This window comes from Zeus faber (genome assembly GCF_960531495.2).
Source record: "Zeus faber genome assembly, chromosome: 4".
In the NCBI taxonomy this organism is placed as follows: domain Eukaryota; kingdom Metazoa; phylum Chordata; class Actinopteri; order Zeiformes; family Zeidae; genus Zeus; species Zeus faber.
The window spans coordinates 13,072,565-13,085,064 of record NC_137191.1 but is presented as its reverse complement, the minus strand read 5'-3'; the positions used below and the strand labels follow the sequence as shown (position 1 = coordinate 13,085,064).

General features: G+C 43.1%; 1 protein-coding gene across 1 annotated transcript in view; it reads right to left on the bottom strand.

Annotated features, from left to right (window-relative positions):
- Positions 1 to 218: 218 nt before the first annotated feature.
- LOC307229418 (complement C3-like) overlaps positions 219 to 12,500 on the bottom strand; it is a gene marked incomplete at both ends in the record, with an annotated part of 26,003 nt that continues 13,721 nt past the window's right edge. Inside the window, 26 exons of the mRNA XM_079999418.1 lie at positions 219 to 366; positions 740 to 884; positions 1,491 to 1,574; positions 2,768 to 2,870; positions 4,871 to 4,960; positions 5,083 to 5,173; positions 5,522 to 5,561; positions 5,690 to 5,771; positions 6,060 to 6,122; positions 6,230 to 6,385; positions 6,530 to 6,607; positions 6,864 to 6,949; positions 7,091 to 7,241; positions 7,732 to 7,827; positions 8,062 to 8,221; positions 8,326 to 8,401; positions 8,616 to 8,822; positions 9,173 to 9,230; positions 9,747 to 9,962; positions 10,191 to 10,330; positions 10,524 to 10,612; positions 10,734 to 10,854; positions 11,199 to 11,348; positions 11,873 to 12,002; positions 12,151 to 12,306; positions 12,414 to 12,500. The exon at positions 12,414 to 12,500 is cut by the window's right edge and continues 105 nt beyond it. Coding sequence (XP_079855544.1) covers positions 219 to 366; positions 740 to 884; positions 1,491 to 1,574; positions 2,768 to 2,870; positions 4,871 to 4,960; positions 5,083 to 5,173; positions 5,522 to 5,561; positions 5,690 to 5,771; positions 6,060 to 6,122; positions 6,230 to 6,385; positions 6,530 to 6,607; positions 6,864 to 6,949; positions 7,091 to 7,241; positions 7,732 to 7,827; positions 8,062 to 8,221; positions 8,326 to 8,401; positions 8,616 to 8,822; positions 9,173 to 9,230; positions 9,747 to 9,962; positions 10,191 to 10,330; positions 10,524 to 10,612; positions 10,734 to 10,854; positions 11,199 to 11,348; positions 11,873 to 12,002; positions 12,151 to 12,306; positions 12,414 to 12,500 — 3,003 coding nt within the window. The remainder of the gene's footprint in view (positions 367 to 739; positions 885 to 1,490; positions 1,575 to 2,767; positions 2,871 to 4,870; positions 4,961 to 5,082; positions 5,174 to 5,521; positions 5,562 to 5,689; positions 5,772 to 6,059; positions 6,123 to 6,229; positions 6,386 to 6,529; positions 6,608 to 6,863; positions 6,950 to 7,090; positions 7,242 to 7,731; positions 7,828 to 8,061; positions 8,222 to 8,325; positions 8,402 to 8,615; positions 8,823 to 9,172; positions 9,231 to 9,746; positions 9,963 to 10,190; positions 10,331 to 10,523; positions 10,613 to 10,733; positions 10,855 to 11,198; positions 11,349 to 11,872; positions 12,003 to 12,150; positions 12,307 to 12,413) is intronic.

The following is a 12,500-nucleotide window of genomic DNA, read 5'->3' as shown; positions in this document are numbered from 1 at the left end:
AAAATGTACAAAACACCTTTATTTAGTTTGCCAATAAGTTGAATAAGCAGTATTTTATTTGCTCATATAGAAATGTCCTACATCTATTATGTGAATAAGACCCAGCTCTTGGAATGAAGACAGACACACTTTAATGAAAGATTTGTTTTCCAGCAGCGTACTCTTTGATATTTAGAAAAAAACAACATAAGTTCACACAACATGTGCCCTTTAGCGTACTACTGCGGACATCCCACAAGCTCGTACGTCTGCACCAGGCCCTCCATGCCATGACAGACCACCACAAGTTCATTATTAGCAGATTGACACTCTTCGGCCGTGGGCCAGTACTCGATCCATGTCCTTTCCCCGAGCACATACTCATACCTGAGGGGGACAGAGTGGAACACAAACTCTCTATTGATATTGCCAGAAATAAATGTGTACAGAAGTGTTGTGATGTCACCGTGTGAGTTTGGAGTATGCATTGATGAAAATGTACAATCCACGCTAATTGAATGGTTGTGCGAAAAAGAAAAATATTGCAGAGTAACTGTTAAAACATCAGCCTCCACATGTGAAATTTGAATGTGGAATCTTTGATCACATAAAAGTGACCATTAATCATGTGCAACAGGTTATTCCAGGCAAATGAGTAGAACACACAAAGTAGTAAAAAGTATGAAATAATTAGAAAGTAGAAAGTAAAAAGTAGAATAGATTGTACAAATATAAGTACAAACAAAAACAGTGAACTCACTCTTGACTGGTAGTGTCTTGATACAGATCTGTGGCAGTGCCCATAATGAGATAGGACTTGTGCAGCTGCATATCCAAAGCCTCTCTACAGTGGGAATAACTCACGAAAGTACGTAATTTCCCAGTCAGCCCTCTGTCGAAACTTCCTGTATAAAAATAAAAACAGAGACGTAGGAGAAAATGTATCCACGCAATTCATGCAACGCTAAAGGTCAAAAGGTATTATCCTGAAACAATGACTCCACTGAGTCGTACAAATAGGCTACCGCTCCCAAATTCAATGTCCCCCCGCCCCCCCCTTTCAATTAGCTACACGAGATGGGAGAAATAAGCACAGTCTGGAATTACTATATACTATATATATACCTGTATATACATTGAGTATATATAGACATATAGATGATACATATTGCAATCAAGCTATTTACAAGGACATTTTCCAAGAATTGGAGGAAAACAGCTACAGCCAAAAGTAAATAAATCAAACAGTTAAATGGGCTTGTAGGCTTAGAGTCTAGACAACAGAGTGTTTATCTGCATTTTGAGTGGGGACTGACGTCCAGGTGGAACTACAATCTGTCTTAAAATGCTCTGGGTTCATGATGTCAGGTCTGAAACGGGTGAGAGCACCCGTTGTTATTTATACATTGTTAAATACAAAGTGCTTTAGAGGAAATAATGGGGGGGGGGGGGGGGGGTGCATGCACTGTTGGTTAAACAAATTACAGCTAAAAAGTAAAAACATGCCTCACCTTCCTTGATGACCTTCTCTATCCGCATGCTATAGCTGTCAGTTGGCGAAACAGTTTTAATATTTTCCAGTCTGACTTTATACACTGAGGACAAATAGGATGCACACGGTTAGCTGGCTTGATAAGTCACCATTTCTCTGTCCTCCTCTCTGACACACACACACACACATACGCACGCGCACGCACACACGCACATTCGTACGCACGCACGCGCACACACACACACACACACACACACACACACACACACACACACACACACACGCACGCACACACTTGAATTGAACACACATGCACGCACGCACGCATACACACACACACACACACACACACACACACACACACACACACACACACACACACACACACACACACACACACACACTCACTGAAACAAACACATACACACCAAAATCGATTCTGTTGTTTGCGTCTGTATCACAGGCCTTATTGATACGCAGGTCATCGTCAATTTTCTCCTTTTTCTGCAAGCTGCAGTTTTCTAGAAATATAAAGTGGACACAAAAATATTCAGCTGATTAGTCAAATCGAATAAGTGTGTGTGTGTGTGTGTGTGTGTGTGTGTGTGTGTGTGTGTGTGTGTGTGTCTGTGTGTGTTTGTGAGTGTGTCAGGGGAACTCTTGCCGAATCTCTAGAGGTTGAACATTTCGTCCCTAAGTCAGATAAATCAATCAGAGCATTTACATTCATTTGGTAATTCACTTCAGCCTCAGTGTGGTGCGCGGAGCAGTGCCTGGAGTCCTGTTGTGAATGGTTGAGTTTACTTGTATTTACCCGTAGCGGACGACAGTGTCTGACTAAAACGAAAAAACTAAGTCCTTGAGGGAAAATGATGTCATTTAAATGACGCCTTGATGCCTCCAGCACTTCCTGTGGCGGCTCAATCACCGCGGCATCAGCGGCTCTTCCCTCACCGTCCCAACCCGAGATTCACTATCAACTCAAACGCAGCACTTCATATTGATTACCATCAGCACATGTACATTCGCCTTTTTTGCAGATACTAAGCATTTGTCCTTCTTTCCTCTGTGGGTGGTAGAACTTCACACACTTTTTTCCTGCAAGGAGAGAAAAGAGAAAATAGGACAAATAACCCCTCGACTCTTTTGTGCATAATCACGAGCAAAGCAAGCACTGCACGCCAGTTGAATAATGATCACATTTTAAATCTCACAAATGGACAGGTATGATTTTCTGTGCTACACGAGACAAAAGATGGGCACCGACATGTGTTTTCAGGGCTTTACTGGACTTACGATCGTAGTACTCATACATGTACACAGCTGCTGGGTGTAGGTGTCCCACATTCATCGTCTTGGTGACCCTGAAGGCAATTTCCTCTGGTTGTGTGTGTGATACCTAAAGAAAGACAACAGAGAGATCTCAGTTCAAAAGGTACAGTATGTAGGTAGGAGGCATTCCATGGTACTCAGTGCTTGAAGTGGGCTAGAACTCAAGGGCGGTGTTATTTGGAAGAATGGGGCAAGGGGACGTACAGCGGAACGCAGTCCGCGGGCGCCCCATTGCTGGCGCGCCGATAGGACTGGCCCCTAGCGGCTGCACCGCTTCAGGTGGATTTGAAGCTCGCATCAGGTCGAGAGGCAGCGGGAAGTGATGCTGCGTTCCATGCAAACTCGGAAATCTGTCATTTGAGTGGGCAGTTCCCGTGTTAACGTAAGATAAAAACTACAGAGTGGCTCAACACGGCGGTAGACGCGTTTTAAAGTCTATACAATCGGAAAGTGGTTCACCGTCAGCGGTACGCAGCAGCATGTTGCCATGACGTCAGGTCTGTTATCTTGGTAAACCTGGGTGGCAGCGATCGCTCTGAAATTCCAACATGAATTGTCGTTCCTCTATACTTTTCCATGTTGGAGGTTGGATTTTTCAGAGTTCCGACCAGGGCCATTTCTAGCTTTTTGGGGGCCCCTTTTGTGTGAAACTATAGTGGGAGGATTCCAAACCTTTTCGGGTGGTCTCGGTGGGTCATGCATTTACATGCATTAATCTGGTGCACTTTGAGAGGAAAAGAGGCTAGATCCATGGAAAAACTCTCAACCCCTTAAGCTCCGAGCCCCTTTCTTGGGCTCGGAGGTGGAGGCGTCTGAGTTTGGGTGGGTGGGGATCAGCAATTTCCAGCCATTTTGGGGGGGGAAAGGGGTCAAAAATCCCCCCAAAAGACCACCTGAGGACCTCACGACCCGTGTCAATAACTTTGGGAAATTGGAGATTTGTGTGATTGTGACGATTGGACGACAGGCACTATTTTCTGAAAATGTTCCGAAAAACCCACTTATCTTCAATGTACCAGAAAATCCCATACATTTTCTGAGCTTTCTAGGTGTCTACATTCTGGGTCTAGAGGGTTGTGATAATCCTGGGGGTGTCATCACATTGAAATGGTTACTATGCGGCCATGTTTCAACACACATGAATGCAATTTAGCTCTTTGGACTCAAAACAGTCTCAGCTTTGTTGCCACGTGACATTTCTGCCATTCCGCGACTGTTTAGGTACCACAGTGTGCACAAATAGGAAAAAGAGAAAAAAGGGGAAAATAACATATTTTCACTGCATGCAGAAAAAGGTGTGTTTAGGACGCTGAAGCTAACATACCTATCGAGCTGACATATGTCAGGCAAGGCTGTAAAGGTGAGAATCTTGCGGTTTGAATGAGCCCAATTTCATTCAGATATCTTGATGCGAGAGCAGGGTGTTTGTTGCTATTTGTAGATTATGTGGTTGCACAGGGCCCCTGAAACCACCAGGGGGCCCCCAAGCTGCCATTTTAGCCTTTTCCCCCCCAAATTTTTTCTCAATTTTTTTTTCAAATTGCAAGGGTCAATTTGAGACATTTGATTTGAATTTGAGAGAAAAAAAAGATGAGTGTTTTTTGTTTTTTTACGGATCAAGCCTCTTTTCCTCTTAAAGTGCACCAGATTGATGCATTTAAATGTTAAATTCATGCCCCCGGACCACCTTAGGGGGAGGGTTTGGAATCGCCCAACCATGGTTTCACAAAATAGGGGCCCCCAAACAACATTTTGCATAGGGCCCCCAAAAGAAGAACTTCAATGGAACACAGCAATAGCTGTTCTACACATACGTAAAAGGACCCTTACAGGGACTTCTATACATTTCTTTATTATCAAGCAGATCTAAAACCCCTCCCACCCCACCACCACCACCACCACCAAATTGTGACTAAGGGCAGTACTGGAACTTATGTTTTTGCACTTCAAGCACTGCACCTACTTAATTTTTGTACTATTGTCCAGCAAACTTTAGTACTTGAATAAAATGAACGATGTCTTCTGGGACATACCACATTGGAAAGGGAAAGGAAGGAAGATACGCACCTTGTCCAGGTAGAGGATGAGGGAGCCTTTCTCCGACAGAGCTTTGTCCATTTCATACCTTGATATGGTGCGGTCGACCCCTTCGCGCAACTGCACACAGACACACACAAAGGCAATGAGTTGATGATTTCAAAATGTTTATTGTGATGACTTTTAAACGTAAATTGTGATGATATTTTGTGAGTGTGGGGGAAGTGTGTGAAGGTCCGTACTTGATCCAAATCTTTTGTATTAGCCGTGAAGCCAGTTAGCAAGCCGATATCCAAGATTGACATGGCTGCATCTTTGTCCATATCCAAATACCTTGAATCATTTCATTTGAAATATTAGGTACTGAAGGTGAGATGATTGTCAGACAGCAAAGAGCTTCAAAATAAGATAGACACTCTTAACTGATGTGGCCAAAGGGCAAAATGGCCAATAATCTACAAACGTTCATAATTGTACCAATTTTCATATTTCATTAGGCATAAGCATTTCATTCATCACATTTTAGTCATTGGCATTTCTTGAAAGAGAAAATGTGAGATGGAAGACAAAGAGGAGACAAGTGGTAGAAAAGAAAGAAAAAGAAACAGACCTATCGAAGCAGATGCAGCCTGTGTGTTGAGTAAGCAGAATTCTAAATGCTTTGTGTTTCGTGGTACCTACATGAATTCAATTCTAAGCTTGTATGTATTTTCCTCTGGGTCTGAAAGACAAGAGAAGTGGATGAACGGAAAATTCTGAATGATTGGTCGTGAGTAAAATGAAAATTGTCAATCCGGGAGGCTGGGAGAGCCTGCATGCAGCCAAGACGTCGGCAGGTCAGCGCCTCACCTGGGAGGAGCTCCACGGAGAGGTTAAACTTCTTACAGTCGCCCTTCTTTGATTCTGGATATGTGTAATATAGCGACACCATCTGTTGAGTACATGGAAAGACGGTGCATCTTAATTATGTGCAGGGTTAACTGGACTAATGCACTGTCCTCTTTTCTCTTGAAACAGAAAAATAATTGTTGAAAATCCAAACATTATGACCGCATACAACCACTGATCTGCCGACTGCACTCCCTGGACAAAAGTATCTGATGCATGACAGAATATAATGTAATTTAATATGAACCTATATTAGAATACAATACTATTTCCTAAACACTGGACCTGATAGTATATAGTGCCCCATGAAGAACAAATGTGAAACACACACCTTTATTGTTGCATCTCCTGTTCCTGTAGCGGTCACCGTCACATCCTGGTTAACACCTTTGTGCTGTTTTTGGTGTTCCCATGAACAGTCACACAGGGAAAATGTATTAGATCGGCCCCCTCAGCAGGACTTTGTGTGTAAGCAAGTGTAGGAGAAAAGGAAGGTCTTACCTTGGCAGATCTGGTCTTAAAGGCGTTTCCGTTGTTGAAGCTGTAGCGTTCATTTAGCGCCCTGCCCGGCACCTCGATATCTACTATCATGTCATATTGCTCCTCCTTCGCATTTACCCAATACTCTCCAACAGCCTGGTACACCATGATTGTTGCCTGGACAGGGAATATTAAAAGAAAGAGGCAGTTGTGGCTACGAAAAAAATAAAAGGAGACAATTTGTTTTCCAAACAGAATAGTAGGGTAGGTTACGCCACAGGGCGAGATCAAGAGAGGAGGTCATTGGTAAATTAATTTTACCTGAGTGGATCCGTATCCTCCGCCACTCTTCTGCTGAGTGTTAAACCATTTTACAATAGTAGAAGCCTCCCTAAATGCCTACAATAAAATAAAAAAAATAAAAATAAAAAAGCAAAAAGGTTCAGCATGCTCAATCATAGACTGGACAAAGATTGTACACATCAGAGTCAAAAAGATGGGGAATATATTAGACAAAGAAAAGGTTCTATTCTTGCAGTCATGGATGCTGATAAATGTCTTTACCACTAAATAAAATCTCATAATCTTTCTTACAGAGCAACCTGAATTGAACTCTTGAATTCTTATCTTATAAAAAAATTTCGGAGGTACCCACCTTGACCTTGACCAGGGCTAAAAGCGCGTAAGCTGTGGCCTCCAGTGTGTAGACATGACCACGGGCCACCCGCCAGTGGTCACCCGCTGACGGACGCACACAAACACACAGGGGGCACGGAGACGGACTAATCAATAACCATCATTACATATGTGCATTATTTATTCCCAAACTACACCAGTATTTCTCTATGATGTACTGCATGTGTTAAAGATGCGTGAAGGAACCTGGGGATGCAGCCTTGAAAAGGATCTGCTTGTTGAGCTTGTCTGCGTTGGCCAGTGCATAGGACGCCATAGCAACGGCGTATGGGTTGGTAAGACCCAGCAGACTCGCCTCCAGGTACCCCACAGCTTTATCCATGCTTTCTGGCATGCTCTGAACACACAGAGAAAACTGACTGTCAGGCCAAATTATGTTAAAGTTTGATTTGCTAGCAAATACGTAAGAATGGTTCCATCTCACTGCACTATCTATTACTCCCCGAAGGTAGATTCGATCACAAGTAGTAATAGTGTAACTACATGTTGACAGCAATAATTCTCACCTTGTTCAACATGTAATGCCTGCCTCTATAGTTACGTAATGTGTTTCATGGCATCCTTAAAGCCTCTGGCTGTACCCACTCTAAATACCAATACAACTTTGCAGGCCAATACTTTTAACTTGTTCCCCTCCCTGCACCTTTTTTCACTAAAGTAAAATCATTTGTCTTCCTTTGCCCTTACAGCATAAAAGCTTCAATAATTATTGTCACTATTAGTGAAAAGGGGGTTAGAGATGGGAGGGAGGGACAGGGCATTAAAGGGACAAATAAAGGTTACAGAAAAAATGACACGTATGTGTGAGTGTGCGTGTGTTTCCTCACATTGATATGGCGAGAACATCTGTATTGTGACTCCTGCATGGCAATGAGGACGAACGCTGTCATAGAGACATCAGAATCCAAGCCACGCACATCCCCCTGGATGAGAGCACACACACACACACACACACACACACACACACACACACACACACACACACGCAATAATCATTTTGATTGATCTTTTACTCAATAATTAGAAAGACAAGGAACCTTTAATAGACGTCCCATGTCTTTCTAATCATCAGTGCAAAAACATTTTTAGTATTATTTTGTCATTAGGTTTTGTTTCCACTTTAATATAATATAATACAGTATATGCATCACACGCACAATCATCTCTCCATGGATAACTTTTCCAACTTCTTTGAAAATGCCATCGGGCTGCTGCGTCTTTAGAATCAACCACTTAACAGCGGCGCAGAGTACATCATCGTCCACCGTCACCAGGTGGCTGGCCATGGCGTACACCTTTGCCACATATGCTGTCAGCCTGCAGTGGGAGAGGAGCGGTGATGAGAGGGAGTAGGGCGCACAACAGGCACAGTTTCCTTTCTTTGCACACCAGATTCATTTTGTGTCTGTGTCTGTGTTCACCAGGAGCTGCTTGGATGGCTTTTCCACACAGCAAAAGACCCATCGGGCTTGACGTAGTTAAGCTGTCTTTTGTAGCCTAGCAGACACAGACAAACAAACTTTGTACAATCTACAACCCTCTCTGCATTACACTCACATTTAATAACTGTCGGGTTTAGGGAAATTAATTGTCTGGATTATCTTGGATTGCTGTTCCATGCACTGATTCCAATTCTGCAATAATAATGATAATAATAATAATAATAATAATAATATATATATTTTTAACAAAGTCATGTTTTTGCATGTACCTGTCGTAATGTGGATGATGGCTTCGTCACGCTTGTTGAAACCGACAGTCTCCCACTGGTTGGTTTGGTCCAAGTATGTGGTGGCAATAACAGGCAAAGTCATATGGATCATGTTCTGCTCGCCACAGCCTGTTGGCTCATAGATCAGACTTTCCATAGCCTTTCCACTGACGGCGTTCTCCACAAACTCACTCATCTGTGGTCCTCCTACACACACGCATCCACAAATAGACACACACAAACACAGGACAATCAGGGACAAGTGGGATGAGCAACAGTTATTTGAAACTTATGAGCAGAAAAATGATGTATTGTATAAAACATTATTTTCCCAAATGTATTTTGAAAGGACCCTAATGTAAGCGCACCTGTCGCTGATACCAGTGTGTCGGTAGGAGTGTCTGGAATGATGTCTTTCCTAGCTATGCCGCTGTTTAAAATTGACACCTGTTTACCGTCTGGAAGGGTGATAGTTATAGGATCAGAAAATTATTACTTTTCATATTTGGCTGTAAATGACTCCCTCTTTTTCCAGATGAATTCGAACTAAAACTCACTGTGTGTGGAAGGCTCCAGTTTTAGATTCACCTGGGATTTCTGCAGAACTCCTTCAGCCTGGCAAAAAAAGGGAGAATATATCTACATCAGGAATCGTATATATTCACTTATTGTTATTGTATTGTTAGTGTGTCAATGGGTGTTTCTATTAACCGTTCAAACCAAACAAATCATCTTTCTTGATGAACACCAATGGAAAAAAATGACCCTCAAAATGGTTGCACTGAAAACTGCTTTGAACAGAAAGAGAATGTAAATAATCTCCCCTCAGGTCTGTAAAGCACACGCTGGCTGATCACGCAATTTGGGAGATCAATTGGGAGTTCACAGGGAGATATATATACTGTATGTATGTATATTCATTATTTATATATACAGTATACAAATATACTGTGTATATACACACACACACACACATACACACACACACACACACACACACGTAAAAAACAAATTCATTTTATCAGTTCATGTGACATGACGATACTGCCAAAATGACACAAATTACATTTATTCCGTTTTCAATCAAAAACTCAATAAACCTTTCTTTCAATCGGGATCTGTGTTCCTTACCACAACTCGAAGCTGCTTGCGAATTCCATCATAAAGCGAAGAAGAGCCTTTAACCACAGCTTTGACCTCAATGACCACATGTCCAATTTTCATGGGTATCATGACAAATGGCACGGCGCTTGAGGAAAGCGCCCCAACGTCAACCTCCAGCTGGTACTTTCCACGCTTTGTGGCTGAGCTGCACACGTTCTCGTGGTCCAGAAAATCCACACGCGCCTTAAAGAGGGCAGAAAGGTCATAAAAGGAGTGCGTGAAACACATTCTGAAATATCCAAAATATATCCGGAAACTTGACTTTTAAAGACTGTTTTATTTGGTCATGGGTCTGAAATGTGAACATAAGAGTGGCTTGTGCCAGATGGCAGCGAGCCCGAGAAACGGTCGCGTTTAGTCAAAGCCATATTGTGGAAATAAAACAAAGTAGGCTGAATGAGCTGGACTTACTGTGACCGGATGGGTTCTGTAGTTGTAAAGGATCGCCCTAATTTCCAGCTGTTCTCCACGCACAGCTGAATATGGCATTACAAGTTTGATGAAAAAGTCCTTCTTGACAACCACATCAAGTGGCTCGGCCACACAAATGCCTTTCAGAGGAGGAGGCAAGAAACAGTGAAGCAACAGAGATGCAAAGCACAGCGTTAGCTAAATGGAGCCACAGCAGCAAATGACAATGGTGATAGCATACGGCACTAGTGCCAATAGTGCTTACATACAGTAGTACATCAGCTTCAAGACAGACAAGTCATTCAGGCATAGACATACGATAAAGGACCTCACCATGAGTTCTTGACAAGCTGATGCCAATGAATTGCCAGGTGGTTATTGAATCTTGCAGTACAACGTTTTTCGGCAATGATGTTTCGCCACTGAAACGGGACAGAAGGAGGGTCGTAAACGGTCGCCAGAAGTGGCTGCTATTCAAGCCGTGGAGGAAATGCAAAATGTGACTGGGTGTCAGTGATTGTGCGTTGTGAAAATTGCCCCCACCAGTTGGGCTTTTGAGGGGAGCAGTCAGGGAGCGTGTAGACATGCCAATACCAGCTCTCTGGAAACTTTGAACGCGAAGTTATTTCATCGCTTGACATGTAGTTTATATCATTCCCATCACCTAGAGTGTCAGAAGAACTGCATTAGATGTCATCTCACAATGCCCAGCCCTTACTCCTGCCTGCCCTCAAATCTCTCAATTCCATCCCTATTTTCTTTGGTTCCGTTATGTCCTCGTCTACTGTAGCTCTTCTTCGTTCAGTCCTCTCAAACGCAACGTCCAAATGTGGTTCCCCCGCCCCCGTCACTAAACCTTGCTGCATGGCCAGTCCACCCGCCTTTTAGTGCGTTCATTCAGATGCTGTTCCAACATGGGTCAATATAAGTGAATTACAACCTCAGCCCATCCCGGATGCTTACTACGAGCGAGCAGTAGTTTGTCGGCTCTGTATTCAGCTCGTTTGCCTTCCAGCGCCTCGCAGCAGATCATGAAAGCCGTGACACAAGCGGGACCGTCTGAGATGTACTGGCTGCGCCGTTCACACGTGTAGGATGTCTGGTGTTCCTTCATCCCATCCATGCAACATTTGCGCTCTGTGGCTTCGTATCTACTCGCTGAAAAGAGATGCGGATGAGACGCTCCACAATTTGAAGCAAAGCTGGCGATTGGCGATAAGTCGGGACTTTCTGTCATCTTAGTAGATATTCAGTTTTTCAGATGAAACTTACACACTATTTAAAAGACATGCAAAGTCATGGAAGTCAACTACACTTTACTTATAACATACCATATTTGCATGAAAAAACTAAACTGTAAATATTGCAGATTTTGAATTGTGTGCTGGCTTGATTGGTGTTTGCACTTTCACTCTTACCAAGGCTATGTATGACTTCCATTATGGTGGTGGCTCGTTTACTCCTGGCCTGCTGGTGACATTTTAAGTCTGAAAACCCCAGAAAAATAAACAGCCTCAAGATTTAGACTCTATGACATGATGACTACCAGGTTAACTAATGCATTAACATGCATATATTATATCCATATGCATATTATGCATATGTCGCCAAAACACAATTAGCGAAAAAATATAATTTTGCTTAGATTACACGATAATTGGGAAACAGAAACTAATATGCACTCAGTCTGTAGGGAGTCCCCGATGCCGTGTTGCTCTCAAACAATAATCCGGCGTCAATAAACACTCCCATGCTGCTGTTCCCTCCGCCCGGTGTGCAGCCTGTGTCATGCTCCTCCACTGTGTCCCACACCTGATCACACGCACACACACACACACACACACACACACACACAGAGTGTGTTATGTGAACTTTAGAAACAGTGAGAATACAGGTGATGAACACATGCACATTGAATGATCGATGATTAAAAAAACAGCAAAAAGCATGAAGAAGTTGCCTTCTTCTGGGTGAGGCGGCCCTTGTTGTTGAGGACGAAGACAGCTTTGTCCACTGCTACCAATGCCACCTTGGCCCCGGGGTCTCCAGTGACCTGGAGATTTAACCTCCCCTTCGGCTCAAAGACAGAATTAAGTCCGGTTGATTCCAACTTCAACTACAATGAGAGTGAGGGGACAGGGGGAAGTTTTTTTTAATCTTTTTTTTCATCATTTGGACCAGAAATTCAGCTTTCCCGTGTTTCTCTGAGGTTGCTTGTCTCACCGAGCCCATGCACGTGTCCTTGACGTCCACCCAAATGGCGTCCGAAACTATCTCGTTGCCATTAACGTGGTAGTATGCGATAATGCG